The sequence below is a fragment of the Sinocyclocheilus grahami genome, unplaced genomic scaffold, assembly GCF_001515645.1.
Source record: "Sinocyclocheilus grahami isolate Dianchi unplaced genomic scaffold, SAMN03320097.WGS_v1.1 scaffold75.1, whole genome shotgun sequence".
In the NCBI taxonomy this organism is placed as follows: domain Eukaryota; kingdom Metazoa; phylum Chordata; class Actinopteri; order Cypriniformes; family Cyprinidae; genus Sinocyclocheilus; species Sinocyclocheilus grahami.
This window is the reverse complement of record NW_015505254.1, coordinates 399,945-419,702: the sequence shown is the minus strand read 5'-3', so window position 1 is coordinate 419,702 and position 19,758 is coordinate 399,945. Positions and strand designations below refer to the sequence as shown.

The window sequence follows — 19,758 nt, the reverse complement described above, 5'->3', positions numbered from 1 at the left end:
GTGTTAAACATGGATGCGCATGCAGTTGCTGTACTGTATTAAAGCTTTAATCAGGATAAAACCGTATATTAAAAGCTAACATAAGCAGTAGCATTTACAAATAACAGCGTATCTAAAAGTATGACACAACAACAAACAAAAAACATAGGCCTACCATTAAAGCCGTGCTTGCACAGGTTCTGCACGATCCTCTTTAATAATATCCTCTGCTTCTCAATCGGGCTCAAACTGATAAGTTCATATTACTGATGCCTTTGTTTACAATACAACCGGAGCACATGCTGGTGAGGTGAGAGGCGGGACGATTAGACGCGCACTAGAGGCGATTTAGCCAATCACAACACACTGGGCTAGCTAACCAATCAGAGCCCATCGCCTATTTCTGAGGGAGGGGCTTCTTAAAAGAAGGAAATGATCAGCCCGTTTCTCAGAGAAGGGACAGAGAGGTGTGGAATAAAGGTAAATTATGTGAAAAATCATGCGTTTTTTTTAAAAACGAAGCGTTAACAGATGTTAGACTGCACCCCATAAACACAATCAAGCTTAGAAAAAAACCCAGTTAACCACCCCTGTAAGTCACTTTCAAACCAAGCAGCTTTCTGTTGATCAGGTGGGGAATTTGCACGACCGACTTGAATACGAGTGAAATCTGCCTCATGTAAAACTCTTGATTGCAGATTTCTATTGGAATTAATGGATTTCTCCACACATTTTCACTGATCAACAGTAAATGTTAGTAATGGTAAAAAATAATTACATAACTTTAGAAGGTCCACAGTCTACTGTCAATAGTGTAGTGATGTATGAAGCACAACTCATTCAGAAATCACTTTTAAACCAAGCAACTTTATGTTTATGTATGCGAATTCACATGACCAGTTTGAAAAAGTTGCGAAATATTTCAGTCTCATGTGAAATTCTCCTTTGCTTGGATTTCTACTGAAATGATCCTTTTTAATTCGAAAACATTGTGTTTGTCAATGCGGCGAAATCACATGACAAATTTGAACCCATTGAAAAATGTCACACTCCCGTGGAATTCCCCTTTGCGTGGATTCCAATTGAAATGGCTATTTCGAATGCGAAAATTTGCCGAACGGTAAATGTGACCACACCTTTATCCATAGATGTGCATCCAAGCATAAATGCCCTCATAAAACGCTAAGAAAAACTGATGTTACTTTAAGCACAGGTCATGTACATAGCACATGAATTGTCACCATACAGTTAATTTGTGCACATCTGGAAACACGCATATATCTCTTATTCAGTTTAAAAGGGATTTGGTAGAAGATACTTTGCATTGTAGAAAACCTAGGTCTTGTGGTGTAACCAAGCCTTGCGTATAGACTAGTTTTTTGACTGGTATCTGAAGAGTGATGATTATTAGTCTTTTGCATAAGTATTCAAACAGGTAGTTAAAGGCACTATATCATAACAAGCAACCCAATACCCTCCACTCCACTGGTGTAGTCAGAGGTCAGGACAAATCTGACAGGATATTCAGAGAGCAAAGAGCTAATTTTAGCTCAATGGAGGTTAGTCTAGAAATTCCATGAGATTTTTTAATGAAAACCACATCTAGGTAAATTCTTGCATTGCAAAGGGACAAAACTTGTAACTTAAGGTTCAATTCGTTAACAATGTATCAAGTGTCCAGTACTAAAAATGAATAATTTTTTACATAAAAAGTGATGAACTGAAATTAATACTCTTCAGCCAAAAAAAAAACAAAAAAACCCAGAAAATAAAATGTATTTAAGAATCAATTAATCAAAAGTTCATATATAATGAATTTCTATTATAGATTTGTGTGTGGGTGTGTGCAAATGTATATATGTGTGTGTATATATATATATATTTTTTTTTACATTTTCGGCCAAATCTTTTCTCTTACCAAAATTTTGGAGCATCATTAAACTCACAAGATTTTTTGGACAGCTCCAACTTCTACCACCTGACTGCTGCAACAACATGCGGAAACAATCAAAATGACAGCGGCTTTAGCCACTGTAAAAAGTATTTATGCAGTTATTTCATAATATTTCTGTTCAATAATTCCTATAATTGTCTACTGTTAATGACTTCATTCAGGAATAATCTAAAAATAAACAAGACATACAATACTAATGTAGCAAGCATACAGCACATGCTGAATAAACAGTTTTTTTTTGTTTTTTTAAATAGGCATTGCATAATGAAGAACGTCTTTGTTATCATCTAACAATTACTGTAATTATGACACGACATGAACAGCATTCATCTGAAATGTTGAAAATGTATTAACATATGTAGAAATTAATAAATGCTTGACAAGTATTTTTCAGTTCGGGTTCATGATACCAAATGCATTAACTAATATTAACGAATTGAACCTTGTTGTAAAGAATTACCAAAACATCAAATTATGACATGTTTAAATAAAGCAACGTTGTTGACTAAATAAAATTAAAAAATGATTGAATTCCCACCTCTTGGAGGTACAACAGGGCCAGGCTGAATATTATCATAAAAGTTGTTCATGGTTCTCACGTCAAACTTGCCTAAAAAATAAATAAACAACAAATAAGAGATGGATGAAGCAAATGATAGTCATAATTATCAATCTGTGCAATCACATGAAATAATGCTGTGCTATAGTCATAAAGATGACTACATTTGTGCTATTTTTACCTCTGGACTGCAGCAGGTCTGTCTCCTTCAAGGTGCAATCAATGTCAATCTGAAGCTGTCTGTTTTGCGACCGAATTCTGGTCATATCCTCTGGCTAGGAAATGCACGCACGCACACACGCTCGCACACACACACACACACACACACACACACACACACACACACAGAGTACATGACTTTTTCACATTAACCGCACACATAAAAGCAGTTTATTGCTGTTACACTCTTCACAGTAGCTTGTTAAAGTCATCACTGGATGAGTACATTATTATAGCAGTTTAACGTTTGAAAAGAGATTCATTCATAGTCTGTGAAGCATGCAGAATGAGCGAGAACCGAATGAACAGATGTGATTCATTTCCACCTTATTGTATTTGCAAGTTCTGCACGTAGATTCTAGGTATGTATGATTTTTTTTTTTTTTTTTTTACGTAAGGCTCATTTGGAGAAGTTGATGAGGATTCATTCCCTTTATTAGTGATGTAAAACAAGTGGGTGTGTGTTCCGCACTCGTTCAAAAAGATGCATTCACATGCTATAAAAGCCTTGTTTTTTGTCTCTCTCTTACCCGAGGTATCAGGCTGGTGCTGTTCACTCGTCTGAAGCGTCTCTGCAGGGCGTCAAATTCCATTTCATTCACTTCCGCCTTCACCTGCTCCAGTTTCTGCCGCTCCAGCATGAGTTCTTTCATCAGACGCTCCATTCGAGCACGCTGGTGCAGGAGCAGTGCTGAGGAGCATTAGACACAAGTATACAAGACTGTACAACACTTGCCCACATACACCCAACCCTGATGCATACAAACACCATTAACCGATGCAAAGAAGTTGTATAACCAGCTTATTCTGGACAGGAAATGACCACTTTGACAGGAAAGAGTTATCTGATCACCCCAAGCAGTTTTTTTTCATGAGTGATGTATAATTAAGGATACCTATGCTTTACTGGATATTAACTGCCTAGAAAAAACTATATATAGTATAGTATACTGTTTAAGCAGTTTTATAAAAAATACATAATAGTTCATAAAGCAAGGACTAGCTACTAGATTTTATAAAATAATACATTTTAACATGGCTTTCTCAAGCTTCTCAGCATTCAGTTAAAAATATGTTCCTTGACTCCTGGAAAAGTCCAGACATAAATAAGCCAGCCTGATTAAATACATATTTTATTATATTTATTCACACATATGCATACATAATAGGGCTGTGGGATATATCTAAAATGTATTTAAATATTTTTCTAAATTTAGATGATATTTTATATATATATATATATATATATATATATATATATATATATATATATAAATAAAATATTTAGCATTTTCTCTCAAAAAATATTACAAATACACACAATATTCACTCATTTTGTATCATCAGCAAAGATACTGCTAATATTTACAGCATCGCCCAGCCCGCAAACATACAAATACGTACACACTATCATTTAAAAGTTTGGGGTTGTCAAGATTTTGGATTTTGTAATGATTTTAAAAGAAGGCTGCATTCATTTTATCAAAAAAGTGATACATTATGAAATATTATTACAATTTACACTAATATTTTTAAAATGTAATTTCTTCCAGTGATGCCAAAACTGAATTTTCAGCAGCCACACGATCCTTCAGAAATCATTCTAATATGCTGGCTTGGTTCACAAGAAACACTCTTACTTTTAATAATGTTGAAAGGAGTTGTGCTGCTCAATATTTTTTGGAAACCCTTGATAATTTTTTCAGGATTCTTTGATGAATAGAAATTTAAAAGGAAATATATTTAAAATAAATATTCTGTAACGTTATACATGCATTTACTGTCACGTTTGATCAAGTTAATGCATCCTTGCTGAATAAAAGTATTGAATTAATAAATATACTTAATTATGTGTGTAATTTCTATATAAACACAAGGTCTTGCATAAGCAGATTCATACCTTGAGTATATGCATAGTCATCCGAGCCGGAGCTGGATCGTCTAGGCATGCGGTTGATCTGACTTGAGATGTTCCCTGGCAGGGCAGAGATGGGCAGGATTGGAGGAGGGGCAGCGTGGCGCTCGCCCTGGTCCACTATATTGAGGAGGGATTCTGTTTTAACTGGTGGAGAACTTGAGGAACGCTGCACCTGCCCAGGGTACATTTTGATCTTGATGAACGCAGAGGTGGCCGGCTGAGGAGAGGATGTGGGCCGGGGCCTTGCCACACCCTGGTGGACATAAATTCCTTGATGAATGGAGGCCCCGGGGGTTCCGGTCATACTAATGGCCCGGGACGGGGAGCTCGGTGAAGGGCTGGTGGCCATATAGAGCGATCCCTGCGGAGCATGTACAGGGGAGTTACTCCGTGGTCGGTGTCCCTCCAGTGTGATCTCTATCTGGTTCTTCATAGGGCCTTTGGAGGACATAAAAGGCCTGTGGGAAACTGGCGGCTGCTGGTAGGAAAGCCCAGGGAGAGTGGGGGGACTTATGGGCAGAAACACCTGGGGCGGCTGCTGGACCTGATGTTGGGGAGAACTGTACGGGGATGGGTATGTCGGAGTGGCGTAAGGAGACTGCTGGTACACAGATGTCCCAGATGTGGACCAGGGAGTGGGTTGAGGACTTTGAGACGGTGAGGGACGCATGTACACGGTGTTCCCACTGTTACAATAGGCACCAGGGGGGATCTGCAGCGCTTGTGGGGCAGTGGGGATGTTCTGGGAGAGGGTAACTGTTATGGGAGGCATGTAACGTGGGACAGGGTGGTATGTGGGTGACATGCCCTGGATGCTGGGTGGAGGGGTGGGGATGTTCGAGCGTCCTTGATCGTTCATGAAGAAGGGGTTGAAGACGGGTGACGGCACCATAGTAGCTGGGGCGGAGAGGGGCTCGGGGAAACCACTTCGAGGATGCTCGATGTGCCCGTCGCTGGAACTGTGGACCAAAGCTCGGCCACCAGCATTATTTTTAACCCCTTCAGTAGCAGGGTAACCCACACTAATGCGCAGCATGTGGTTCCGGTTTAAGTGCAAGTCATCTGGGCTGTGGTACTCCTCATACAGGTATCTATTACTCTCCTGAGCCAGCAGATGGCAGCAGATGTCCAGGTTATTGTTGTTCTGAGGAGGAAATGGATACAGTAAAGTAAACATGTTCTTGCACCTGATGCCTCTCTGATACACTCAGTAATGGCATTGAGCCAAAATGACACAGCAGAAAATATTACTGATAAAACTTCACACTCACTGTACATCATTATCATAAGGTTTACATATGCCATAGTTCAAAAGTTTGGGGTCAGCAATTTTTTTTTTAAATAAATTATTATTTTTATTAAGCAGGAATGCATTAAATTGATCAAAAGTGAAAAGTGCATTACAAAAGATTTCTATTTTAAATAAATGCTGCTCTTTTAAATTTTCTATTCAACAAATCCTGAACAAAAAAAACAAAAAAAAATTCCACAAATATATTAACAGGCACAACTGTCAACATCAATAATATTAAAGGGGTCCTATTATGCTCTTTTACAAAGTCTTGATTTTGTTTTGGGGGTGTACTAGAACATGCTCTCATGCTTGGTGGTTCGAAAAATTCATTATTTTTCACATAATTTACATTATTAAAATCCCTTTCTCCTCAGCCTGGCACAAACGGCTCGATTAGTTCCGGCTTTGATGAAGGTCCACCTTCCGAAAAACAAAATGTGTTGTGATTGGTTAGCTGTCCCAGTGCGTTGTAATTGGCGAACAGCTTAGACGGTGTTTCAGTACTGCCACGCCCCCTTGCTCCGTCTTTCAAACAACAGCTTTTTGGCGAATCCGGCAGCCACTGTACTCCCTCATGTTATGGAAGCTGTCCTCAGTAAAATGCGCAGCACACAATAGCAAATTGGGGTTGTAATGCTCAGGGCCAGAGTTAAAAAATAAATTGCAACCACTGTTTCCTGATATCATCCGCTTTTGGAAGCCCAAACAAAGACGTTTGGGCAAGGAGGTGGAAAAAAAAACTGTTTCAGGCGGTCGCGCACCGGACGAGAAGCGCAGCGTCGCGCCACGTCTTTAAGATTCGAATACATTATTTTATATGAGCATAGGCACACCAGCGGCACCGTTCGGCGTCTGTCCACGGCGCCCAGCTACGTCGTGCTATACTTGTAAGAATTGTTCTAGACCAGCCGAAAATTTTACGCTAAAGAAACATACACACTGACTAAAATTAAAAAAGTGAAAAAGCATAATAGGACCCCTTTAAGAAATGTTTTTGAGCATCAAATCAACATATAATGATTTCTGAAGGATCATGTGGCGCTGAAGACTTAAGTAATGGCTGCTAAAAATTCAGCTCTGCCATCAAACGAATAAATTATATTTGATAAATTATTATATTCAAATTGAAAAGAGTTCATTTAAATTATAATAATATTTCACAATATTACCGTTTTCCCTGTATTTTTGATCAAATACATTCAGCCTTGATGAGCATAAGAGACTTTTAAAAGCATTACAAAATATTACCAACTGCAAACCTTTGAATGGGTGGCGTACATGACCCTTACAGTCAACAGTTGATTTTCATAAGATAATTTGTAAAATGTGTGTAAATTTTTTTGAGTTGGAGATGAACATGCCATTTTGAGGAGAAACCGTTTTTGATAAAGCAATGCCAACTTTTAACTTTCAAATTAAGTCAATTTTATTACAACATTCGAACAATAAATGTTGTTATGTAATCGCCCAATCAGTGATTCAAATCAATAAACGATATCAATAAAACCACTTGTGGACAACATGCCACCTGACTTGATTTTATCTCAGGAAAGCCATTTTATGTCCATGGTTTGTTAGGTAGAAAGAAAGAAAACTCTAGAGAATAATCACTAAATATATATATATATATATATATATATATACACAAAAAATTGAAATAATATAACATGACAAAAGAAAGTTTTCTCAAAAACAAGTTTTATGAAAGCCCTGTAGATGATTATATAATCAACAGTTTTGGAGAAACATAATTATATGTTATTATATTGTAATAGCAAAAGCTTTCCCATTTCATTCACATGTGTTTCTGGGTCAAAATTACTCAATGTCGAAGCAGGCCACAAACATTCTTAACATCCCATTTGTTTCAATTGTGACTGCTGGTTCTCACCTGAAGAAGGCACTGAGACACTACTTTCTCTGGAATCTCTGGGAAGCGCTGCTTGAGGTCCTGCAGTATGTGATAGTCCAACTGAGGCCCTCCCTGCGCCATCCTGAGCCCAAAGAGAGAGTCACTGAGTCCGCAGCCAGGAGCGCAGCACCTGCTCTCCTCTCATCCCCTGACAACACACATGAATAACATCACATCACAGCCACAGATCGAGTTTGACTACTCGCATGCACCGCTAACAAACTACCTTGGGGTGTTTGCAACAAAGAGAAATCATTAAAGGGACAGTTTTGGTATCATTAACACGCATCATTCATTCAACTACAGGGCTCCAGACTCATTCTTCCCACTGGTCCCTCTTTTGCGACTAACTTTCTCAGTTGGTCGCACTAGCACATGATTTGGTCGCAATATTTGTTTGTTTTTTGCGCTACAACATGGTATTAATCAATGCATGCTGATTAACTTTTATCATAGTTTATAGTTATATGGAAACGAAAGCGGTTAACATTCAACCCGTTCTTTTTCATCAGTGACTGCTGGTTCTCACCTGAAGAAGGCACTGAGACACTACTTTCTCTGGAATCTCTGGGAAGCGCTGCTTGAGGTCCTGCAGTATGTGATAGTCCAACTGAGGCCCTCCCTGCGCCATCCTGAGCCCAAAGAGAGAGTCACTGAGTCCGCAGCCAGGAGCGCAGCACCTGCTCTCCTCTCATCCCCTGACAACACACATGAATAACATCACATCACAGCCACAGATCGAGTTTGACTACTCGCATGCACCGCTAACAAACTACCTTGGGGTGTTTGCAACAAAGAGAAATCATTAAAGGGACAGTTTTGGTATCATTAACACGCATCATTCATTCAACTTCAGGGCTCCAGACTCATTCTTCCCACTGGTCGCTCTTTTGCGACTAACTTTCTCAGTTGGTCGCACTAGCACATGATTTGGTCGCAATATTTGTTTGTTTTTTGCGCTACAACATGGTATTAATCAATGCATGCTGATTAACTTTTATCATAGTTTATAGTTATATGGAAACGAAAGCGGTTAACATTCAACCCGTTCTTTTTCATCAGTAGTATTTGTGATTTGAATTTTGTGAATGGGAGTTCTTTTGCTGAACTTTTGGGAGTTCGAATTCGCAATCTTGTTGTAACGTTTTACAAGAAAAGACAATTGTCTGTTTTGCTTACATACATCTACACACCTTTCACTTTTTAAGACTAAAACAAAAGATGGATCCATTGTTATTCTTAATTAAAAAGCACAACAACAATAAAACAGTAAGATACAATGACAAACTAGCTTACAAAACGTTTATTAACAAAAACGAATAAGATGAGGCATACCCACTAATAACTTACAGAACATTTAGCAAACACTGAGGAATCAAATAAAAAATAAAAATAAAAGAGCCTCCATAGCGTAACGTGAGGTAAACAGCAAAGATAACAAGCTTTTCAAAATGAAAACAAAGAGAAAAGTAAAACTAAACTTGTTGTCGGTGACAGTGCTTGCATGTGTTTTTCCCACAAGAATACCAACATGTTCACCTTCTCCGGTTTAAGAAGCGGTCTTTTACTTGACTTTAGCATGAAAACCATCCCTCGTTTCCTCAATATTCACGTAATTTTTGCTGCGCGCACTAGGGCTGTGCGATATTGAAGAAAAATGTGATATGCGATAACTCATTAAATAATGCGATACGATAATGCTTAAAGTGCCACATGCTCAGATGAAACAGTTTTACTCAGCTGTTGCCGAGTCAGTTCTGTGAACTTCTATAACTAGCTTGTGTCATATATATATGGTTATTTGTATGTATGTATCAAGAGCTCCAGTAAAACCACAACAAATTCCTTGTGTTTGCGCACACTTATGTGGTGAATAAAGCTCATTCTGATTTTGATTCTAATATAACTAGCATACATGTTTCCCTTTTTGTGAGAAGAAAGTGAGTTTAGGAACTGAATATTAAAAAGGAAAAATACAAACTTCTTAGTATTTACTCTATGAATTCAATATGCACTGATTCTTATTTAAGCTACAAAAGTTATTTAGGTAAGAGCAGTGAGTGATTTTCTCTGTCTTTTGTTCATGGCCACAAATATTGCAAGCCGTAGCGATATGCATATTGCGATATGTACATTTGCGATATTTCGATATATTGCACAGCCCTAGCACGCACCTTCGCGCTCGTGCTGACGCAGCGAGTATAAACCAGGCTCTACACTCGAAGCGCTGCTCAAACGAGTAGCACGGTTTCGTTATGCTTTCAGTTTTGTTTACCGTTTGATGTTTCTCAAATGCAACAGAAATGGCAGCGCTTATGAGTTGAACAACGCGGTGGTCGCGCCAGTGTGACCGCTCACAAAATTTAGTCGCACAGGCAGAAAAAATGGTCGCAAAATGCGACCATTTGGTCGCAGTCTGGAGTCCTGAAATATATGAGTTGGTCAGAATGACAGGATGAGTATAGGCTGAACTAGAGCCCGACCGATATGGGTTTTTTGGGGCCGATACCAATATTAGGGAGTAAAATATATCGGCCAATATTCTTTGTGTATATTATAGTACAGTACCAGTCAAAAGTTTGGACACTTTCCCATTTGTGTGTTCAAACATTTGACTGGTACTATAGGCCTATATAGAATACAGTACATACATAAACAGAATATATATACAGCTCGTCAGTGAACAACGGCTCTGTGTAGTTAATGCTGCTGAATGTGAAAGCACGCAGGTGATGGAGATTTACCGCTGATTACAGAACCGGCTTTCTGACAAGATGCGCGTTAAATATCGCATGCGATTAATCGTGCAGCCCTAACATAAACACATTTTTTGCAATGATCACTCAAATGTGGGGATAAAAAACTTTTAATGACGTGACAAAGATATGCAACAATTTAAACTTTATTTTAACTATAATTATATAGTTAAACAAACTATATAAAACTATAACAAATTATAATATAGTTTATAACAAACTATAATTAGTCTGACATCAGTGCACTGAACAGTAAAGTTGAACTATAATTCAATTCAATTCCATTCAACTTTATTCAGTTTAAGTTTATTTCACTTCGGAACATTCATTCACGGATTTGCGCTACTGTCTTCACACACAGACTAAATGTACTAGAGAAGTGTGACATAATATACCTGTAAATAAATTTAAATTCACGTCTCGCGCACTTTAATGCCCTTTGAATGTAACGTGTACTTTCCCTTCGATCTGGAATCAAGGCGGAATATCATGTGAAGTCCACTTCGCAGGGCACTTACGGTCAAATAAGCCAACGCTTGAATGCTGCTGCCTGAACAAGAGACCTCCTTACTGAAGTGAAAGTGTTGGCTGGTGTCACTATCTCGCAAACGCGCCATCGGATCTCCACCAAATTCGGGGATCCCTTCAGCTCGAGGAGCCCTCTCTAACGCCACCCTCCGCGAGTTGGTAGCACCCCGGAATCGCTAGATCGGTCGGCACCGGACTGCGAATTTAACCACCCGTAACTCCCGAACCCCGGGGGCTATCGGAAAAAATTTTACATATCGACGGCATATTCGCCGATACCGATATATCGGCAACAGGCTCATATCGGCCGATAATATCGGCTAAAATGATATATTGGTCGTGCTCTAGGCTGAACCATCCCCTTAACCCTAAAAAGCCTAGGCAACATTTGGTACATTTCTTAAGGCTACTAAATTATCAACATGAACAAAACTTTGCTTAAAAAAAAAAACCTGTTTTACACAATCTGCCACATGTCTTGAGAAGTAAAAGACCTTTTAGTATAATTCTAAAACAGTCCACCTTTAGGTTGTGGTAAACTGTCAAATGTTTAATTATTTTATAAAGTAAATGCAAGAATAACTTTTATATTGTTAGTAACATTTCAAGATAAACATTTACTTGACTGAAGCAACTTTACTTGATTATCCATACAGCATAACAAAATGGTGATAAAAACATGATACAAGCCTTTGAACAAGATTTTTGTACATCACTTAATCATCATTGTATTTTTCTATTGCAGTGTATGTCCTCATAATGAAAACTACAGACATTTGATCACAAAACTAAACCTTAAAATATCATCTTAAAGGTGCAGTAGGAGATCTTGGAAAATGCTAACTTTAGCCTGATAGCACTGAAAGCGAACGTCCAACCCTCCCTGCAATCGCCGTCCAAAGCCATGGTCCCTGAGCGCATGAACGCACACACAGACCAGACGACCAGAGACAACATCACTACAATACATTATGTGTTAGTAACCGGTGAGAAAACTTTATAGTACAGTTAGTAAAAGGAATGCAATACCAGGAAGTAAGGTCAGGTTGTTGATGTTTGCCTGCCATTCTCGCTCTGTCTGTATGCAAATACATATGTTGACAGGCAGGTAGGAAAGCCTGGGCGTTTGGATTAGATTAACATTTCTTGGTTCAACACCTTCCACATAATATATAAATACATTTAGACCACTTAACTTAATGATTGCTATCGGGATGTGAAGAGACTTTCAACCAGCATAACAAAAAATTTTTATGAAGACAATCACCTATTGCACCTTTAAGACATATTAGGAGATATAGAGCAATATATTGAGTGACCATTTTTAAAGACCTCACTAATTTACATTTAGCAGACGCTTTAATCCAACGCGACTTACAAATGAGGATAATGGAAGCAATCAAAATCAACAAAAGAGCAATGATATGCAAGTGCTATAACAAGTCTCAGACATTATTATTATCTCATCTTACATTACAAGCTATCAGAATTTCATCTTTTTGTAATTAACAACAGACAACAACTAACATAAATAACAACATGTGCACAAAAGTGCATATTTTTGCACAGTTTGGGCCTCTGAATAAACTTGTGTTTTTCTTCCTCAAATGTGAGCTCCATATAGGCCTATATCATACAATTATTTGAGCTATGATGTATCAAACACGATACAAAACCTAAAACATACGAGCAAACTTTTTTTTTTAGATTTTGTCTAAAGGTTCAATAATATGTTCCATTTCAAAACAATTGATTTTTCGGACTATTATTTCACACGTCAGGCTTTCTAGGGTTAAGGTCGCTAATGCACCAGACGGCCGCAGACTCTCGGCTGCGCAGTGTGAACATGGCGCACTAATGGACAGGAACAGAGACTTCATACCTGCACCTGAAAAACTGCTAACGTTATTTATCAGAACAAAAGCTTGTTTATTTGGTATATCTACGGTAAATCAAGTGTAAATGCAAAGCTAAAAGACATATAAAGCTAGTCCTGTGTGTGACGGCGTATAAGAATGTCTTGACATGAACAGTGTTTCACGAGTACAACTCCCTTCCGCTCTACTTCATCCATCCACACACGACATGTGTGTCATAATCATAATTGCACCACTGTTATCACTTTATTTATTAAACGGAACATAAGCTAATTCAAAGAATGGGATGCCGACCTCAAACACAAGTGACACATAAGTACACAAAAAATGCATTTGAATGCAACACCAGTTTTATATACAATAAAACAGCAAAAATAAAACTAAACACCAACATTTTAGATTGTATGAACGACATAACTTCATAATGGGTTCCCTTGTCAGTTTCAGTTCTTCTTGACAACACAAACCAAGCGCAGGTTCATTCCAGCACTGTCTCCTACTAGCCGAGCCAGCTAAGCATTCATAAAAACACAATCTGTTACCAAAGAGAAACTTTTAAGGTCAAGCAGTGACGGTTCTGACCAGTACCTGTGTCAGATGCCTCCTGATCGCGGAGAAACCACGACAAGCCGTCACCAAATCCGTTTAAGAGCCACAACTCAACGCTATTTTAACATGACAAAGATAGAAAGCCGCAATTGACGGGATCAACACAGACAACAGGGTCTCATTACAAAACCAAAGTTTCTGCATTATTCTTTCAACATATGTAAATATCACGATAAACACAATCGTTTCATTCGCACGTAGTTATCTCTGGAAGAAAAAAAACCCCTCACTGGCTGTTCATTAACCGTTAGCATTAGCATAGCCGCTAGCTGTCCGGTATTTAGCCGCTGGGAGAAACGGAAACGCAACGCACGCCGCTCCCGCGTGTTTATCTGACTAGCGTCTAAGTAATCCTGCGCGCAATAGCTGCCTAAAGCTTGCTGATATCGTAAAAAACCCAAACAGCAGTTTATACGAACACTCACTCGCTGTCAGTTTCGATGCAGTGCAAACAACGGTTGGCTGCCCGCCGTTCTGATAACACTATATGCACGGCAACATACCGTGCGCCGGAGCCTCACGGCCATTGACCATCCAAGCGAGGCTTTTCACAGGGGGTGTGTCACCGGACTGCTGAGGTGATCTGAAATGTCAACGATTCACCGGGGTTCTCCAGGGAGCACAGCGGTTAGCACAGTCTCAACTAAATTATCGTCTTCACTTACGCCTATTTCTCTTCCTCTGACGTTCCGGTTGAAGGTTTCTCATGTAACTATATATACGGCACATTCATGCCCTCTGTCGGGCTGGGGTAAAAGAAACGAGATCCTTTACACAGTAAAATGGGTAAAAAAAAAAAACTCCCTGGGGTGGTACTCTTTCAAAATTACTATAATAAATATGTGATTTTGATACCAATATGTACACTTTAGGTAGTAATGAGCACCCTTTAGAGGTACATTTGGTACAAAGTCCCAGTGATAGCTTTTGTACCCTTTTTTCTGAGAAAAACACTGGGTTCGTTTTTCAACCCAAATCGTGGTTGATTTAACTCAATTTGGGTCATTTTGGCAACCTAGCGCTGGGTCAAAAAGGGATGTACCCAGTGCTGGGTTGCCAAAATGACCGAAACTGGGTTGTTTTTAAAAAAAAAAATTAGATTGTAGGCTACATTGCTAAACCTTTAGTAACCAATACAGTCTATAGCAGTGTGGAATATAGGACATCTTTGTGCACACTTTAACCCTGTATGGCCTGACGTAAAGGGTTGAGTATGTTTTTTAAATCATCATATCATATTTAATGCATCAGGTTTAATGGCTGTATGATATAGACAATATAAAGCTCATACTTGAAGAAGAATAGCAGCCCAAACTGGGCAAAAAATTTGGCAATTTGGTGCAGTTGCTGATGTTTATGGCGAAAATGTGAGATGGAATTCTGATAGCTTGTAATGTATATCACTGAGATCTGTATAACAGTATAACAGGCTTACATAGGATACAAATATCAGTTGTCACTCTCTGAAAGCTCTATAGTTTTTATTGTGCATGGGGCAAAACATATAATGCAGTGCAATACAATGATGACAGAGATCTACAAATAAATGTTACCCAGTCAAAAGTCTGTTGTGGCATATTTGCATATCACAGTTTAACATGATTTTCTTAAAAAAATATAAAGTTGCTTCAGTTCATTAAATGTTCAACTTGAAATATTATTAAGAATATAAAAGCTATTGTTACGATATTTCATAAAAATCAGTAAAGATTTCACAGTAAAAAGTCACATGTACCATTACCTAAAGGATCTGTTTCTTCAGTTATACAAACCACAATCAGACCACAGAATGCACGTAGTACATTGTGTAAACCAAGTTTTTCAGCAAAGTTTTGATCATGTGGATAATTTTAAGAGCCTTCTATCAAATATGATATGATACAGTAAGCTTTATAGGGTTAATAAATACATTTCAACAGCCTCTATTATGTTAAATGTGTTTAACATCGATATATATTTGATCATAACCCAAAGCCTGAACCGTTAGAAGGCAAAATAATTCCCAAAGCATCAAGAGTTGGGCTCAAATTTCAATGCATTGAGATGTTTTTCTTACAGTTCACCAGATGAGGGAGTCATTTACTGCTGCTCAGCTACAGATATGATTTAGCATAACAAACAACTCTGAATCCCTCCCTCTCAACAGATCTATGAAGGCAATTTATGAACTTATTTATGTTAAATAGTCCTGCATATGACATCTGAGAATTACACTGAAGAACAGTAACACTTTACAGTAAAGTCTCTTTAGTTAAGGTTAGTTAAGGCATTATTTAACATTAAATAACAAGCAAAAAATGTTTTGATTACATCACTTATTAATAATTTGTAAGGTTAGTTAAGCAAAATCAAAAAGGTACAGGAGCTATGGAGACATCTTTTCTACAAGCTGAGACCAAGACTTCCAGTTTAAGACTAGGAGGCCAAGATCAAGACAATATGCACTAAGATCCAAGGCCATGTTGTGATCTTGAAGGTTTGTCTCAAGACAAAGAGCACACAATCAAGACTTCAATTCTGATGTGTATATTGCTACTGTACATATACACAGTGGAATAGCTATGTCATATGTCTATTTGGGATCTCTGACACAGATCAGGATTTTAGATCATAGCAAAGTTATTTGAGATTGATAAGTCAACATCTTCTCTGAGCTCCTGGGCAGTCAGCCAGTTCTCACTTGTCACAAGCCCTAATTTAGCTTTGCTCTGGTACCTGATAGTGAAGACTTCAGCTATCTGTAAGCAGATACGCAGAGGAAATACAGCTCTCTGTAGACCTTGGTCATGATTAGCAATGATATCTTAATGATTTGCGAACAATACTTGAATGCTTTAACAACAATAATTTATACATTTTGATCTAAAAGTAAAACTATGAGAAAGTTTTAATCAATAGACTATTGTTTCAGACCTTCATAGACACAAATCACATGATAAATTAGCAAAGATACAAATTAAACTAGACCCATCAAGCTAGATTTCAGGGCCTGAAACATTGGAACATGGTTGAGTGAATTGTTATGCAGCATATTTCAGCAGCTGTGAAGCAAATACAAATGTTTCAAGTGTTACAATTTCTCTTTGAAACCAACTGTAAACTTTTCATCATGCCCAGTGTCCTGCTGTAATCTGCACCTGTTCCTGTAGTAGAGTAAATGCCCAACCAGGCCAACAGCTGACTTGTTGAGAGAGGGAGCAAGGCAGGCAGGAAAACAGTAGTAAAGAGTCAAAGAGAAGAAGAAATAAAGACATAAAGAGGGGTTAAATTACATTTGACATCACGCTTCCTGTGGGAATTGTATTTTTTTATAATTTGTATAAAAAATAACCAATAAACCTGACATTAGCTGTTGTGTAATATTTGGGAATTCTTTTGCCTAGTCAGACAGATTTCCATTAAGTCAAACAAAAGAAAAACATGATGATGCACAGTCAGTGGCTCCATAATCTGTCCATCCCAAGGAGTTTAATAGTCCCTATGCCCAGAGCATCTGAGTCATTTTTTACATTAAAGTTGGCATGAAATTAAATTCAGAAGATCTATTTTCTAAATGCATCTTATTGATATTTTCGTGAATGATTCATCCATGCATTGTATCTTTTTTTAATGTTTTTCCTCAATTTCTATTTCAATTTCAGATTTTTCTCTGGTGATATATGCAGTATTTCTCCAATCATTTCATCCCCTTAAACCCCACCTCTTTCTTATAATCAGCTGTAAGCTCACATTTAGATCCACCTCCATCCAATCAACAACCAATGGACAGATCTAAGTCCCCACCCTACATTTTTTCTTCTCTCTTATTTTAGTCAAAAGTTTTTGCAAACACGCAGCTTTCTGCTTCACAAGATGCTAATTGATGGACTGGAGTCGTGTGGATTACTTGTGTATCATTATGATATCTTTATCAGCTGTTTGGACTCTCATTCTGATGGCACCCATTCACTGCAGAGGATCCATTGTGAGTAAGTGATGTAATACTAAATTTCTCCAAATCTGTTCTAATTAAGCAGTGAGAGAAGCAGCAGTGAGTATTAGCAGGCTAGCTGTCTCTATAGCTCTGATCTCTGCCCACAGGTGGGATGCTATTTCGGGCTCTCCCTTGTTGTTCCCATTGGTCTTCCAGAGTGGAGCTTTTAGCATAGCACTTTAGCCTTCAGATTGAAGAAAATTTATTTTTAGAGCAACTTTCAGAGGCTCAAACAGTATAAGGTTCAAATATATTCATAAAATGGAGTCAGAACCATACAGTATGACTTATAGTCTATCTTATTTTTTTCTTTCATGGTAGGAAATGCAACCCCTTGCATGACACTATACAAACATCTCATGCAAGCATCCTCCTTTTGAATGCTTCTCAAAGCTGCTGGTTAAACCCCTTTAACCCTGAGTATGAGTCTTCCAGTACCGAAGGTGTCGCAGTCTGAAGGGAGAGAGAGATGCATGTTGGGTCTAAGTTCATTTGCATGACACTATACAAACATCTCATGCAAGCATCCTCCTTTTGGATGCTTCTCAAAGCTGCTGGTTAAACCCCTTTAACCCTGAGTATGAGTCTTCCAGTACCGAAGGTGTCGCAGTCTGAAGGGAGAGAGAGATGCATGTTGGGTCTAAGTTCATGTCACAGATGACAGTGCTGTCCTTCAGGCTGAGGGGGTTTCCAGCTCGTTATGGTTAACACTTGCTGAATGAATCATTGCTGAATGAAAATATTAAACTTGAAGGTTACACTTTACTTGAAGGGGTGTGCATAAGACTGACATGACACCTTCATAATCATGACATGACACCTACATAATCATGACATGTGTCATGTCATGATTATGAAGGTGTCATGTCAGCCTTATGCACACCCCTTCAAGTAAAGTGTTACCAAATTGGTTATAATTAGCATCTAAAAATTCTAAGAACCCCCGCACCCCCACTACTACTGGCTGGTGAGGTAGAGAGATATAATCAATTACCTGTTCACACTGCGTCCAAAGTTTGTTCATAGTATTATTGGTCATTTGTAACATGAATACAATGCATGAATGCTCTGGAGGGAGGCATCAGAACTGTTCATCCCGAAAGCATGCTGTTGTGTCAAAGAGCAATGAGATAATAGATCCCCACTGACAGGTCTGAACCACACTGTCACCACAGCAACAAGGCCTGCTGTCTATTAAGTGCTTAAGTAATATTTGCATTTTCTAAAATCCTAAATCCAAGCAATTAACAAATAAGTTGAAAGTGGCCATTTTTATTCACATACTTTATTTTTTAATTTTTATTTAATGTTATACACTGTGATATTGTTTGAGGTCTGGAGTGGCCCATTGAGATATCTGGGTTATCACACACCTCAATGTGACTGTGATAAGTGGGCCAGAACTGACTGGACGAGCCACACACTCTCAAGATAAAGCCTACTGGCTCCAACGGCCAACAATAGCTTTCCATGTAAACAAGCTGATGTTTGTGTGGAAAATATGAATGAAAACAAACAAACCTGATAGATGATTACATAAAGCGTCTATATATATGTGGATGATTGGAATAGTGGAAAAAGGGTTCTATTTTTGTTTTTTTGGCTTGGCAATGGAAAAAGTATGAATTACTATATAATTTACAGTAAATATATCTTTCAATAAAACTTTTTTTATAAAAAGAAATATTATTAATTATTATTATTAATCACGTGACCTAATTTAACCTGTATTATTATGATATTTGTGTATGGTACAATGTTTTAGTAGCCTAACTCAAATATAAGGTGCAAATAATACTATTAGACATAACATTAGTAAAAAAAAAAAAAACCGACAAAACCGTCGCCTGTGAAAGGTTGAACTTTACGTAAATTTTACATGATTTTTTTAGTGTACATGCAGGCTGCCATTAAAAATACATAAACTAATGAATAAGCACATTACTAAATAATAACTTACAGGTAATTCGTGTCGTTGACAGACAGAAAATAACAATTATGGTTTGCCAACAATTAATTTTGTGTAAAAGAGCCTCAGACTCGGAGATAAGGAGACATATGTGGTGCGACAGCTGAGGCCGTCAGCCGGTGGCGCGTGTGGAATGCGGTAGATGGAGAGGGGCACGGATATTTTTATGGATAGCGTCCACCGATACCCGACTGCGCTCATTTGACTCTGT

General features: G+C 38.1%; 1 protein-coding gene across 7 annotated transcripts; it reads right to left on the bottom strand.

The window, feature by feature from the left end:
* Positions 1-1,860: 1,860 nt before the first annotated feature.
* Positions 1,861-14,290, bottom strand: LOC107585843 (TGF-beta-activated kinase 1 and MAP3K7-binding protein 3-like). 7 transcript variants are annotated; one of them, XM_016272995.1, is made up of 8 exons: positions 14,271-14,288; positions 14,109-14,178; positions 8,365-8,533; positions 4,612-5,773; positions 3,242-3,402; positions 2,674-2,767; positions 2,472-2,543; positions 1,861-1,964 (listed from the first exon to the last, which is right to left on the bottom strand). In XM_016272995.1, exons 3-8 carry the CDS (start codon positions 8,464-8,466, stop codon positions 1,951-1,953), a joined length of 1,605 nt encoding a protein of 534 aa, XP_016128481.1. In that variant the 5' UTR covers positions 8,467-8,533; positions 14,109-14,178; positions 14,271-14,288; the 3' UTR covers positions 1,861-1,950. The 7 variants fall into 7 exon arrangements, with proteins under 7 accessions (XP_016128481.1, XP_016128480.1, XP_016128485.1 ...); XM_016272994.1 differs by having other exon boundaries at positions 14,109-14,290; XM_016272999.1 differs by having other exon boundaries at positions 1,861-1,961; positions 14,109-14,290.
* Positions 14,291-19,758: the final 5,468 nt, after the last annotated feature.

Bases quoted from the DNA above. Each gene is read 5' to 3' on its own strand.
- LOC107585843 (XM_016272994.1), bottom strand. From the start codon at position 8,466: ATGGCGCAGGGAGGGCCTCAGTTGGACTATCACATACTGCAGGACCTC. The intron at 5,774-8,364 runs GTGAGAACCAGC...TTTCCTCCTCAG, and splicing joins TGTCTCAGTGCCTTCTTCAG to AACAACAATAACCTGGACAT. The intron at 2,768-3,241 runs GTAAGAGAGAGA...TGCATTTCCTAG, and splicing joins GCACCAGCCTGATACCTCGG to CCAGAGGATATGACCAGAAT.